The 15,132-nt window shown below is 39.4% G+C and overlaps 1 protein-coding gene across 1 annotated transcript in view; it reads left to right on the top strand.

Moving 5' to 3' along the window:
* The window catches only part of LOC109037217 (L-xylulose reductase), a 47,766-nt gene extending 33,169 nt beyond the window's left edge, over positions 1–14,597 (top strand). The window contains exon 5 of the mRNA XM_072300230.1: positions 14,423–14,597. Coding sequence (XP_072156331.1) covers positions 14,423–14,571 — 149 coding nt within the window. The 3' untranslated portion in view covers positions 14,572–14,597. The remainder of the gene's footprint in view (positions 1–14,422) is intronic.
* Positions 14,598–15,132: the final 535 nt, after the last annotated feature.

Below are 15,132 nucleotides of genomic sequence, written 5' to 3'. Positions count from 1 at the left end.
TACGCTAGTTTTCCGCAGTATTTCTATTTAAATTAGGTACGGAATGAGCTGTTTTTTGGCCCACTCTTAATTAACGATACCCTAATACACACGACCATTCCTGACATCAGATTTAATTTTAAAGATGCCACACTTGATTTTAGAGACGACATATTTCATTTAGGAACTTCCTTGAAATCGGAATAACGGAAAATTGGCCACGTTTTTAGACTCTGCAACCAAGAAAACCAAGACCATTGATACCTGAAGCACTATGCATCTAAAACTGCATTGTGCAATCTTTCGCCCTGACCAGTAATTTCAGTCGACATAATAGATTTAGGCATTTTCCTGATGTTTTGGGTAAAATCTGATTAAAGATTCGGATTTTGAGACCAGACATAAGTATAAGTACATATAACAATCGACAACTTAGGTACACGACATATTTACTACAGAAATGTTTCTCTAGTACAGGAAGGGTCATTTTGGCCGACGTATTGGATTTAGGCCTTGCCCTGATGTTTAGGATTATTTATGACTGCAGACTGCAGATTCGAATCCATTCTACCATCATAAATACATTATTATCAATACCGTGAGTTGTAAATTTGCGACATATTTTTTTTTCTTTTTCTGGAAGGGTCACTTTAGACACCATACTGGATTTGTTATTCAGGGGGGGGGGGGGGGTAGTTTTATGAATTTGAAATTTGAGAAGCTATCATCGATCCCCGTACTTAGGACAGTAAACTGTGGGGGCTCAGCCAACTTCTACAGTTCTCCGCGAACTAAAACTTGTAACACAGCCTTTGTCGAAAATGTCACCAAACTGGAATTTGCAAAAAATGAGATTTATCGCTGAACTTATGGAAGTAACAGGGCATTAGAGGTTTGAACTTGCTGGACTATGAAACTAAAAGGTACAAAGAAGTTACCTATTTTGCACTCAGTTGAAGCATTAGAGGCACTGGGGTTACAGCTATGCTCCCGTAAAACCATAATTTTTGGCAAAAAGTAAGGTTTTTCTCATACTTGAGAAAATCAGGAGTCTAAAATGGACGAGAGCCCATGCGAAATTTTGCACCGAACATTTTGGGTCCTTATACAATTTTGCGTGTCTGTGAAAATTTTCGAGTACATCGGCAATTTTTGGAAGCACCTCCGGACCTCCCGTTTTGGGACATGGTGGCCATTTTGAGTATGTTGCCCCGAGATACGGAAATTTTGACAAGGAACTGAAAAAAGGTGTCCGAGGGACAGAAGATACCTAGAATGTTTCAGGGAGGCACACGAATGTAACTTTGTGGCCCCTAGCCTAGTACTGAAGTGGTAGATTGGCTTAATAGTTATCTGATTTTACAAAATGAAGATAAATGGGTTTGATAAAAACAGGACGAACATTCTATATTTTTCCAATACATACAAAAAGTACGTAACAATTGATACCAGAATGAACTTTAAAATTAGTGCATATAAACTGATACTCATGCTAATGGAAATTGATCGATCTATACAAAATTGCAAACATATCAAAATGTAATACCTTTTTAAAAGGTTCCAGTTCTTTTTAATTTGTTCAGAGGTTGAAAAGTGTCTGAGGTCCAATGAACTATACGCATAAAACAAAACAACACTGATACCAAACAGAGAATAAAAAACTTGATGATTAGTAACAGAATTTTTACAGTTCTCAGACCAAAATCTAGGAACTGAAAGCTAAATGCCCTGAGTTTAAAGGTCATATCCATATCTCAACTAAAAAATCTGCCTATCTTTTTCATGATTGAAAATTTAAGGAGCCTCTTCTCCTGGTCAATGTATACAGAATGGACGAATGGACTAAAGCCTATTTCATTCTTAGGCTGCTTCAAGCAACCCAAAGAAACAGTGGTGTAGCTGGGAATTCTTTACCGGGGGGGGGGGGGGGATCCATTTACATTATTTTGTGTACGTCCCTGATTATACTTAACGTCTGCCCCCAAAAGTAAAAGAAAAGTACAATTAACGAGGCAAAGGGGGGGGGGAGATCCAGAACCCCTGGAGCCCCCCTCCCCCCCTCCCCCACTACCAAGAAAAGAAAACATCTTCCGAACAGTTGTGGTAGAACCTGAAAAATGCGGCTTGTTCACGAAAGTTAAGTAAGGAAATCAAATTCTTCACTGCAAAAACTTCCGTTATAGTAAGTTGCACTTCAAGAAAATCTAATCATTAAAAAATTGTGATTTTTTTCCTGCTTTGCATTTTTTCATGGCATGCAGCAATGCATAAAGCACTTTCCTCAAACTAGAAGACTTATTCCTTTATCTACATGAACATCACATAATGACCATCCCTTTGGTCTCGGATCCAAAATTACTTACTTACACCCAAATAAATCATTAATAATTGTTCAAATAGAGGAGGGTTGAAACATTTTCGTCTAGATGAGAAATGAACTCTATTATTGGCTACGCCAATTTCGGTATTTAAAGAGTAAAAATTCAAAATAGTGTTACCTACACTAACTTTAAAACGAACACAAAAATGACTTCATTTGTTTCTTTTTTCAATTTAAAAAAAAGGAATAAAAGAAAACTTACTTAATGAATGGCTTTGAAATTTCAAAGCCATTCAAAGCAGAGGGATTCAGCTAATCATTTGTGTCACCTGCACTTATCATGCCACAAATAGACTGATTTAGTGACTACGTCATTTGATATAGGTAATAAGGAGCTCTTGGTTCAAACCAAAACAAACTAACATACCTACCTAACCTCATGTGTACATTCTTCATGAGTTAATAGTGGTAATTTATTAAAATATTGTTATGGACCGGTCATAAATCAATTTAAGACTCACGACGACAACTCAACTCAACTCAATTAACGTTTGTAAAAAACGCTTGGACGCATTTTACCACCATGAGCCATCTTTTATTTCGTCCGTAGGATTCTTTGCGGACCGCAGACCGCAGACGATCGACGATTTTCGCAGATATTCAGTAAACCAATCGCAGCGAAGCAGGTTATTTAAGGCCTAGATACACACAGCGATTAATCGCCGCGATTGAAAGACGAAAGCCGATGGAGAGCCTGGATTTCAATCCATTGACGTCGATATCAAGACCAATCCACATGCACAGGTCAGTCATTCCGGTGGACGAGTTTTGGTACTCTACCGCGCAGTGACGTACTATTGAGTGCTTGCAATGTATTTCTTATGGGTGCACTCAATAGTACGTCACAATGAGTGTTGCGAGTTAGGGCCGGGCGGGGGAGTGGATTTCAAAAAAGCTGCGCAATAACTGACCTGTGTGGATTGGTCTTGGTCGATATATAAAAATCCAGGCTCTCCATTGGCTTTCGTCTTTCAATCGCGGCGATAAATCGCCGTGTGTATTTAGGCCTTTACAGCGCGGTCCGCTGGAGGGTGCCACTGCATTTTATTCATATTTAACAAATAAACTTGACTAAGTGTAGAAATTTTCGAAAAAGGAATGGAGATGAGAAATTTGAGCATAAATGCCAACACATTACAAATGACAACCGAGAAATGAATAAAATCGTAATTATTGGACAGTTATAAAATCCTGAATTGTTTCAACATATTGAAAAATCGAAGATCATGGGTCAACAAACAAATAGAAACTCAATAGAATCGACAAAATAGAAGGGCACGTGAAGAAGACTAGCTACGTTTATGCGAGGCTCGAAACCGAAGTTTCACGAAACCCGAGTTTGTAATGCAAGTTTTCGCCGTCGGGTTTATGCGGGCGCTGTAACCCGACTTTCGCGGGAAATCAAACTTTCCGTTTCTGGCGCTGTTTATGCGCATATTTTCGATTGAACTTGAATTTTATGCGTTGGCGCCATTTTCACAAGCTATACTTAATTTTTTCAGTATGAATTGATTCAATAAAATTATTATTACTCTTTTATCCCGTGTACCCTAGTAGCAGAACAAATGTTTGTTTTTCTAAAAAAAAGTATAAAAAAAACATATCTGTTATCTAAATGATCGTTTTATATAAAAAAGGTGTAACGCTTATATAAAAAAAAATAAACATCGATAAACATACTATTGTCGAGAGATTAGGATCTATGTTTATGCGAGCCTCATCTAGTGTGTGATCCCGAACTTTTGTAAGTGGCTGTTTATCTGCAAAGCGGAATTAGGCCAATCAACCTACAACAACAACAACAACAACAACCTAACTTCAATCGAAACCTGAGTTTTAAACCAAGGTTCAAATCACGGCATAAACGATACGGAACTAACGAAATGTAGGTTTCCGAAATTTGTGTTTGAAACCTTATTTTACATTAAAGACTAGGTTATCGCACTCCGCATAAACGAACCGGAGGTTGAAATTAGTTGAAATTCGACTTCAGATGCGATTTTCAGGTGCGCGATCGGCAATATGGCGGATTTATTATCATAACGTTCGTAAACAACTGGTGCTTATCCCACGATTTAGCTTTAATTTTGCCATTATTTAACATTTTTTACGATCATAATTTTACTTTTATTGTTGCTTAAGCACTTTTACGTGATTCCTTCAGTTATATGTGGCTTATTTATCCTTATTTAGCTAAAACGTTATTTTGTAGTGAAGGTGTTAAGTGTCAGATGGAATCCAGGCTTATTACTGCTTTTTCAGATAATTCTTGCAACTCTAATCAACATTTTATGACTACAGAAGCCAAGCAAGCAAAGAGCTTTACAGGCTACAATTGAGTAATAGCCTTACCTACCAGTTCATCATCTGCGGAGAACTTTTTTACTGTATCCACACGATTTGCCTAAGATTTCAAGATAAGGCACCCAGCTTCCCTTTAAGTAGTGCACCGAATTTTTCATTTCAATCTACCGATTAAATCTAAAATCTGATCCAATCAGAGCTGCGTAGCTCTTGAATTTGTGTATTATCCATGTATCTATTTCCTGGTTGTCCTACTGGAAGTGTGAGACCAGCCACAACCGTGACCTGCTGACTTATTTCTTTGATCCAATCTCTTGTAAATGATGACTCAAATTCTGAGGCCATCATTTATTGAAACTAGTTCAAAGTTATTGCTCCAAAGTATCGTCACTCTTCTCATACTGAGGTAGAAGGAAGGAGATTTTTTGGTGAGTGCTCTGTTATCCAAGATTTGCAATTTGAGATAAGAATACGGTTTTTATTGAGGCGTGTAACAATTTTTGGTCGTTGAATCACTTGTCATAATTGAGCCTTGGCGTTAGAGATGCATCAACTGTGGAAAGTGGCTCTGCCTGTGCAAAAATATCTTGTGACAGCAGTGAATGTTAGTAAATGCGCTTTACAGATAGACTGAAAGCTCCATATTCCAATCTACCCGAATAATTAAATTCAAAAGCATCTTTGAATTGAGTTCATATCGAATCTCAATGGGAGAATAATATACAGTGTTAGCGAAAGAATATCAATGGTAAGGTTGGGTTTGTGTCTTAGGTTAGTGAAATGCAATGGCAGGTTCTGAAATCTTGTTTGTCAGTTGCTCTTTACATGAGTCACCTTTGAAAATCAAGTTTAAGAAAAAAAACACATAGGTAGGCAAACAGTAGTAGGTAGCTTGCCTATTTTCTTCCTGTCTTGCTCATGGACTCGGAGAGCAGTCGGAAAGAGGGGTGAGAAACAGGATTTCAGCGCGTGTCTCTGGGAATGTGGAAATTTAAAATTTGTGAAGCGTCATCAGTTTGTTAAGATTGTCACCGTCCGTTGCCTCAAGAGGATTTAGACGCTTCTGCTTCAGCGATACATTGTTGACCTATCAATATCCGCTTATTTTGATCATATTTTGAAGGAGCGATTCCCATAAGTATTCCCGATTAGTTATTTGTTTCACTACAATAATGGCAGACATACACTCTTTACGACACCATGGAGTGAAGGTGCTGTGCTTTACTGGATTAGCACTCCTACACTTTCAATGCCTATATCTACCTATTGTAAGATCATTAGAAGCTTAATAAACAATATGATGAATTTCGGCGCCTGCCACAATTATTTTTAACATCACTAAAATTACCTATGGCAACTTTTTTGAACTCAGAATATAAGCTCGAGCATGATTTGAAGGGTTGTTGAGATTACTTAGGTATTCTTTCAATTTTTAAATATGAACTTAAAATGATTGAAAATCCACTGTCATTTTTCCAACTGTTGCTCAGAAAGTCAGTAAAGGCTTTTCTAGTGAAGATGAAGCCTCCGCTTATATATTGCGGAAAAATTGTGGAACATAAGTACCCTAGTAGCAGAACCACAGAAGGAAAAGATAAATATTATGTACGAAAGTTAATTTTTTTTTATATAATGTATGCATATAAAAGTGTTGAAAGTGAACATTTTTATGTAACCATTATATAAAAAAATGTTATAATTTTCCTGAGTTTTTCGCGAACATATTAAAAATTCTTCTAATTCCCAAAAATCTCACGAAAATGATGACCTATTTTTTTATATAATGGTTACATAAAAATGTTCACTTTTAACACTTTCGTATGCATGCGTTATATAAAAAAATAAAAAATGTGTGTATAAAAAAAAAATTACCGTATCTAGCTTTTATCATTTTTCATGTATTACGGTCAGGTCTGAACTTTGATTTTTTTTTATATAAGCGTTACACCTTTTTTATATAAAACGATCATTTAGATAACAGATATGTTTTTTTAATACTTTTTTTAGAAAAACAAACATTTGTTCTGCTACTAGGGTACACGGGATAAAAGAGTAATAATAATTTTATTGAATCAATTCATACTGAAAAAATTAAGTATAGCTTGTGAAAATGGCGCCAACGCATGAAATTCAAGTTCAATCGAAAATATGCGCATAAACAGCGCCAGAATCGGAAAGTTTGATTTCCCGCGAAAGTCGGGTTACAGCGCCCGCATAAACCCGACGGCGAAAACTTGCATTACAAACTCGGGTTTCGTGAAACCTCGGTTTCGAGCCTCGCATAAACATAGCTAGGGTTTCGTCCGCGGTCTACGTTTGCGAGCCCGAGATCTCGCAGGTGTTCGCTAGAGGGACTCTAGTGTTCGCATCCAGGGGAATGGAGATGTTGCATGTGTGAGGAATTTGCGATTTGATTGTTGACTTTGACCATTGTTGACCATTGATTCTTATGTAAAAGTTCGTGAGAAACACGATGGTGCCACTGTTTTTCTCTGAAATCAACTCCCAAGCTCGAAAAAAGCTCTCAAGTTGAGCCCAAAATGGATGGGATATCCCACCCTACCCTGAGAGTCCACCTCTACATCAAGACAAACTCTCCAAGCAAATATAGGGAGCAAATACATTAGCGGGGTTGCCGTGTTTTCAGTTTTGGACTCCCCAAATAAAGTGGCAGCCCTGTCAATGTATTTCATCCCTATCTTTGCATGGAGAGTTTTTCTTGATGTAGAGGTGGACTCTCAGGGTAGAGTATTACTAGGGGGCTACGCCCCCTGGCCGCTACGCGGCCCAACCCCCTGAAGGCGCTCCGCGCCATCAATGGGCCGCTTCGCGGCCCCATTTTTACCCTCCTATCAGTGTTAGTTTTATTTTTCTCCTAAAAAAATACGATATGAGGTATACTTTAATTTTAAACTTTACTTTAAATTACTTTAAAATTAAAAGGACGCGTTTTGGAATGACTGCTTGATGAAATATTGCAATAAAACAATGAACAATGATAGTCAGGTAATAATTCAGGTTTCATGTGTCGGGGATCGAACCCACGCTGCGGATATAGATTACGCATTCGACGTCTTAGACGACTCGGCCACCGCTCGCCATGAGTTGAAGGTGCGAATCTTGTGTAGATAAGTGTAGAGCTGATGCGCAGGCTACCCAGCTACTGCGCAACCTCCTCGACCACTGCGCATCCTCCCGCGCATAGCGGCAGCAGTCCCGGAGCATTCTGTAAAGTTACTCACTTTTATAACGTGATTTTGAAAAAACCTGGGTCCTATTTCCAAAATCTAATTAGAGCGGGCACATCTAGGGCCAATTACCTGACGATCTACGCAAAAATCATGGAAATCGGCCCGGTAGAACGCTCAAACGAACTATGACAAAAAGTATAAATTTACATTGTTCTTATGAGAGAATTCGCAACTTTACCACGTAATATAAAAAAACCTGGGCCATATTTTGAAAATCTGAAAAGAGTTGGCTAATCTAGAGACAATTGCCCGTCGATTGCCGCAAAAATCATGAAAATCGGCCCGGTAGAACGCTGGAACTAAGCGTCACCAGTTTCGTAAAATTAGGAGGTCTCGGAGCTTATAGTATAGATTAATGAGCGCAAGTTCAGGTCAAACTCCGCTGTTTTCCTGCTTAAAAATTACATTAGTCGCAAGTTACTCCACTACTTGCCTGTATTATGAAAACAACCGAGTAATGAGCATTAGAATTCTGATAGTCAAATGATTAGTAACCTACTTCTAGGTTCATCAGGACACTGCCATGCCCAAAAAATTTAAGGTCTGAAACTCAGAATCCTAGGGTTTATCGGAACGAGAAAAACGATTCTGGCATTAGTTCTCCAGAAATTTCAGTCCTTTTCAAAATGGCTGCAGTTAAAGTGGCGGCTTAGAGCGGGAAGTGGATATTTGGGCTGCTTATCGTGGGATTTGTATGAGACTTGGTATTCGGCGGTATTTCGGCACGAGAAGAACGAATCTTTCATTGGATTTTTGAAATTTTTAAGAACTTTAAAATGGTGGCAAAAATGCGAATGGCGATGGTGGATGCGGATTTTCCGTTATTTTTCCGCCACCATTTTGACGATATTCAGTGTTTCAAAAATCTAATGAAAGCCAAAAACCACCAGAGTATTGACTTTTGTGCAAATCCATCGGGAAATAGCCGTGATATGGATTTTCCGTCATTTTTTCGCCGCCATTACAAGGTTTTTAAAAATTTCAAAAATCCAATGAAAGATTCGTTCTTCTCGTGCCAAAATACCCCTGGATACCAAGTCTCATACAGATCCCACGATAAGCAGCCTAAATATCCACTTCCCGCTCTAAGCCGCCATTTTGAAAAGGACTGATATCTCTGGAAAACTAATGCCAGTATCGTTTTTCTCGTCCCGAAAAACCCTAGGATTCTGAGTTTCAGACCAATCCGCCGATAAAAAACGGAGATGCCAAATGTCCGCCATTTTGAACTGTGACCGGCCGCCATTTTGTCAAAAATCAACATTTTGACCTACGGTTTGCGCCAACATTTTTCTTTTTTTATTATCTTTCGAATGAGGTATCACAAAAGGGGGGTTGCCATTTGAAAAAAAAAGTTAGCCCCCGCCCCCCTCAAGGGGGGCCGCCCCCCAAAATTTTGGGGGGACCAAAAAGTTGCTACCTTAAACCGAGGAACATTTCCAAAGTTTCAAACTTCTATCTCAATTAGGAAAAAAGTTACAGGGGTAGTAGGTGACTTTTGGATAACCCTGTATATGTGCCATTTTTGAGTGGCTCAATTTCCCACGAAGAGACCACGAAGTTACTTATTTCTCAGCGATTATTTTAATATGTTTCGGCGCGCTCCTCGTCGATCAGTTTACTTCAACTGTGCGACCATAGGAGGGAAGTTCGGCGATATGCAACACATTTTTAGGGGTAGGTATATTCTACACAACTAACCACAGTATTTTCGAAATTTCCTTACTTAGTGATTTTCACAGGAGGTTGAAAAGTGATGTAAAAGTAAACATTTTTTTCGGGATTCAGAGGCTGATTTCTTTTTGGGCTCAACTGTGCTCAAGCGGTTTAAGGCGGAATGTTATAGTCCAAAGTGGGTATTTTCGGGATTCAAGGAAGACAGACGGAGGAAAACTGAGGAAATTGAAATTTTTGACCTTAAAGATGGACTTTTGAGCGATTTTCACAAACATGAATGAGAAAAATTATGTCGATACTAACGACTGAAATTGTATTTTTCCAACAGCTCTGACCCATTTAAATTCTTCCTTCACAACTGAAACACAATGATTAACTTTCATTCTTCATCAGGAGTGGTTTTCACTTTCTTTTTTTTCTATCTATTGTTCAGGCCATACTTTTGGAACCACTGTCTTAGAGACAATTATGACAATCTCTTGATAGGTAGTTGGAAAGAGCTGCCCAAAAATTTCAAAAAGAGGCTTTCAAATACAGAGGACCTGATTTAGTGATACACGCATTTAAAATACGTTTCCAAATTTCAATTGACAACTTATCTAAATTTTCAAAGAAAAATTACATCGTCAAATGCAAGTTGAATTCCATACAAAATTAAATACAGAGCGAAAAATAATTTTACAATGCCAGCTATAAAACTGACAACTGCCAGGAGTATTTACATCAAGGAAAAAAATGTACAATATAATTCTGGTTCAAATAGATTAAGAAACTCTAGACAAGCATTTCCGATGGCTATATTTACTATTAAAAAAAGAATTGAGTAAAGCCTTCCTCCAACTCATTTGTATTTTTCAGAAAAAGAATTTTAACTCATGAAGTTTTTAGCCTCAAGCTTGTATATAAGACATCGGATTACACTATGCAGCCCTTAAAATAAAAAATAAATTGGCAATGCTGGTTTCAGGGATATACAGATAAATCACAAGGCCTGAATACACGATCAGCTTGAGCTTAAGTCTGGCGTCTGTTTGATGAGTTTGTTGCTTGGTGAACGTCAGAATTTAGCGGGCCGCCAAATCCTGACCCGCAACCATCGGCCCGAGTTTCCAATACCCCGAATGGAGATGTTGCACTATGGAACGCCGTTTGTACGAAAACCTATTTTCAGGGGGAGAAGTGATTTTTCATGGGGGAAGAGCAATTTTCGTCGGGAGAGAAACACTTTTTCAGGGGTGGAGAAACTTTTTTAGGGGTGGAGACACTTTTTCTATGGGTGGAGAAGGAATTTCAAGGAGGCGTGAGAATTCTGTGCTCCACTCTCCCGATGAAAATCTTTCCGTCCCTGATCGTGAATATATCGAATATCTGGAGGAGAAATGAAAAAAATAAAAAATTCTTCCCTCCGCCGTGCGTTCGATATCGCGACTCCTCGGTGCGGAGAAGGATCTTGCTGCGCCGCGACTGCTTTCGATATATCGATTGAGCGCGGCGGAGAAACGTTTCTACGCGTGGATCCACTTTTTTTCGCGGCGATCCACTTTTTCGCGGGGAGGAGCCGATCGCGACTGCTCGGCGCACAATGGTCCACAGACTGGATTTAACGGATCTTTATTCGAAAATGCAATGCACCGTTTTGAAAGTTGAAGGAGCTAATCATTTTAGGGTCGCGGATTTTATTGTACATCTTAGTGAGTGAAACAAAATATTACTTAACATCCTGACCGAGAAACTTGACTTTAATTGTGATTTCTGACCCTTCTAAGACTCAAGATTTTTTTCTCCTATTACGACAATAAAGAACATGTATAAACAATTGTTTTTTTAAAAAAAAGTCTCCCGGTCGTGATCAGGTGATTTGAATGAATTTTTAGGCGCTGAATTCGAATATGACCTCCGTTTTTGTGCATCGCCCTTCAATCTTGGGCAGAAAATGGGCATTTTGGTGTTTTTGTGACTGCTGACCCCTGCAGCATGTAGGTAAAATTTTTCTCATGTACGAAATTATACTACTCTGATATGTTTTGAGCAGCTGAGTCCGAAAATGACCTTCGTTTTTTCCTTTCATCTTTCACTTTTCCGAAATAGCGACTTTTGCCCGGGAAAATTAGGAAATTTGACGTCTTCTTGTGATGCCTGCAATTCATTTTGGTACATTTTCCTGGACCCACGGTAGAGTTGTTCTTATGTATTTGAAGCTGCTAAATCCGAATATGACCTCGGTTTTTTTTTTATCACTCTCCAGCACTCCGATAACGCTAAATTTTCCGAGCCTTCCTTGTAAAACCCTTTGCGACCCCAAAGTCTATTAAAAATATATTGTAAAAATGTTTTCGATGTGTGATACATCGATTCTTATGTATTTTGACTTGATGACCTTTGATTTCCACCATCACACCTGTTTTTCCCGGCAAAGTCGATTTTCCTCGGAGAACCAGCTTTTTTAGTACTGTTGCGACGATTTTCCTGTTCTGAGGAGTTTTAGACATTTTCCGAGATCCTCTTTAGGTCTGCTCTGATGTCTTTAGAGCCATCGAACCCGAGATTGACCTCTACTTGCCTCTGACAAAGCCTCGCTATCCTTGGACCTTTATTCCTAAAAGGGTCAGAAATCACAAATAAAGTCAAGTTTCTCGGTCAGGATGTTAAGTAATATTTTGTTTCACTCACTAAGATGTACAATAAAATCCGCGACCCTAAAATGATTAGCTCCTTCAACTTTCAAAACGGTGCATTGCATTTTCGAATAAAGATCCGTTAAATCCAGTCTGTGGACCATTGTGCGCCGAGCAGTCGCGATCGGCTCCTCCCCGCGAAAAAGTGGATCGCCGCGAAAAAAAGTGGATCCACGCGTAGAAACGTTTCTCCGCCGCGCTCAATCGATATATCGAAAGCAGTCGCGGCGCAGCAAGATCCTTCTCCGCACCGAGGAGTCGCGATATCGAACGCACGGCGGAGGGAAGAATTTTTTATTTTTTTCATTTCTCCTCCAGATATTCGATATATTCACGATCAGGGACGGAAAGATTTTCATTGGGAGAGTGGAGCACAGAATTCTCACGCCTCCTTGAAATTCCTTCTCCAACCATAGAAAAAGTGTCTCCACCCCTAAAAAAGTTTCTCCACGCCAAAAAAAGTGTTTCTCTCCCGACGAAAATTGCTCTTCCCCCAAGAAAAATCACTTCTCCCCCTGAAAATAGGTTTTCGTACAAACGGCGTTCCATAGTTGCACGTGTGAGGAATTTGCGATTTGACCATTGATTCTTAGGTAAAGGTTCGTGAGAAACACGATGATGCCACTGGTTTTCTCTGAAATCATCTCCCAAGCTCAAAAAAAGCTCTCAAAGTGAGTCCAAAATGGAGGTAATATCCCACCCTACCCTGAGAGTCCACCTCTACATCAAAACAAACTCTCCATACAAAGATAGGGAGCAAATACATTAGCAGGGTTGCCGCGTTTTCAGTTTTGGAGTCCCCAAAAAAATGGCATCACTGCTAATGTATTTGCTCCCTATCTTTGCTTGGAGAGTTTGTCTTGATGTAGAGGTGGACTCTCAGGGTAGGGTGGGATATCCCATCCATTTTGGGCTCAACTTGAGAGCTTTTTTCCAGCTTGGGAGTTGATTTCAGAGAAAACCAGTGGCACCATCGTGTTTCTCACGAACTTTTACATAAGAATCAATGGTCAAATCGCAAATCCCTCGCACGTGCAACATCTCCATTAAAGATGCCATTTTCCATTTTCGTCCGACCCGCTGTCCCGTGTGGTTCATGTGGTCTCGTGAGCAGTGAGCCGATAGTCCAGGCGCCTGGTAGCTAAAAATGAGGCTACCTGGAATTTTGGGTACACAGCGATTTTTTTGGCTTACTTTATGTTTTTTGGGTCGCTGAATCCGAATCTGAAGTTTCCGCACGCGTATCTGGTGAGCATTTTCCGCTATTTTGAAAAAATGGCCTAAAAAGGCCTTTTTTTGCGGTTTTTTTTATATAGCGGCTACGGATGAGGAAAAGTCCCGGATTTAGCTAATGTTTTGAATAGCTGACAAAATTTGGAAGAAAATGGTATATGAATATGCTAGGTTTGCTCAAAAATTGAGGAACCTCGGATTTCGGAATTTTAGAACGCTTCGGAACTTGGCTGACCGCGGCGAGCCGGATCGCGCGTTGACGGGTGCGCCGCGAAAACGTGAATAGGCGCGATGTTCACGATGCTGTATCTTCCTCAATTTTTAAGCAAACCTAACATATGTATACACCATTTTCTTCCAAATTATGTCAGCTATTCAAAACATTAGCTAAATCTGGGACTTTTCCTCATCCGTAGCCGCTATATAAAAAAAACCGCAAAAAAAGGCCTTTTTAGGCCATTTTTTCAAAATAGCGGAAAATGCTCACCAGATACGCGTGCGGAAACTTCAGATTCGGATTCAGCGACCCAAAAAACATAAAGTAGGCCAAAAAAATCGCTGTGTACCCAAAATTCCAGGTAGACTTACCAGGCGCCTGGACTACGATGGCTCTAGATCTCTAGATCTCTAGATCTAGGGATTTTCCGGAATTTCTAGGAATCTGAGGAATTTTAGGACCACCTGGAGATTTTTTTTTGATGAGCTAAAAGTACGCAAAAATCGACTTTTTAACCGCAATTTGATCTTCGACTAAGGAAAATATTTGTTCATTTATATTTTGTAGGCCTTATTGGCAACACTATGTTCCCTGTAAATAAGCCGGAACTTAAAACGATTGCGTCACTCAACATACTTGACATTCAACAGTAAAAAAAATAATAAAAACTCAACTAATATTCTTTCATTTTATTGGTTTGTTTTAGCAATGATTTGCACTGCTTTCAGAGAGCGGCAAAATTCAACAAACAACAAAACCACTAGAAGTTACGTTAGAGCTGAATCAGGATGGCGTAAGCAGTGTTGTTCAATGGCACATAATAATAACAAATTAACAATATTAATAATAACATAATGTTAATTAAATTTTAATATGGGCAACATGTTCTCATTACTTTTTATCGTACATTTGACAACATTTGACAGATATCTGCACTGAACGTGTATCGGCTCGCAAGTTGTCTTCAGTCCTATCGTCTCAACGGTTAAGGCACCAATCATCGAACCACAGAATATATAGGCTTCACCAACAGAAGGTTCACTCCCGTTTACTCCAATGTATCGCGTTTTGTACTTTCCAGCGGCTCTGCAACGTTGCCACGTGAATGCGTTCAGGTAGAAAATAGGGATAGGAAGGAGCGCGTTTCGCCAAACAAACTGACAGCGTTGAAGGTCGGCCGATCTCCGGACTAAAGGCAAAATGTAAGCAATGCTTTCTAGGTGTGTTCTTCTTCTTCGACCGAGATACGCTGGGAGTGAGCCTTCTGTTGGTGAAGCCTATATGTTATGTGATCGAACTGACGCCAGACTTAAGCTCAGCCTGATCGTGTATTCAGGCCTATTATACAGGGTGGCCCAGACCTACCGTACCAGGCCTTTTTTCCGGTTAATTTGGGTCGCACGAAGTCCATGATCG

This window comes from Bemisia tabaci, chromosome 1, assembly GCF_918797505.1.
Source record: "Bemisia tabaci chromosome 1, PGI_BMITA_v3".
Classification (NCBI taxonomy): Eukaryota; Metazoa; Arthropoda; class Insecta; order Hemiptera; family Aleyrodidae; genus Bemisia; species Bemisia tabaci.
The sequence above is the reverse complement of the archived record's forward strand: the minus strand, read 5'-3'. Positions and strand labels throughout refer to the sequence as shown.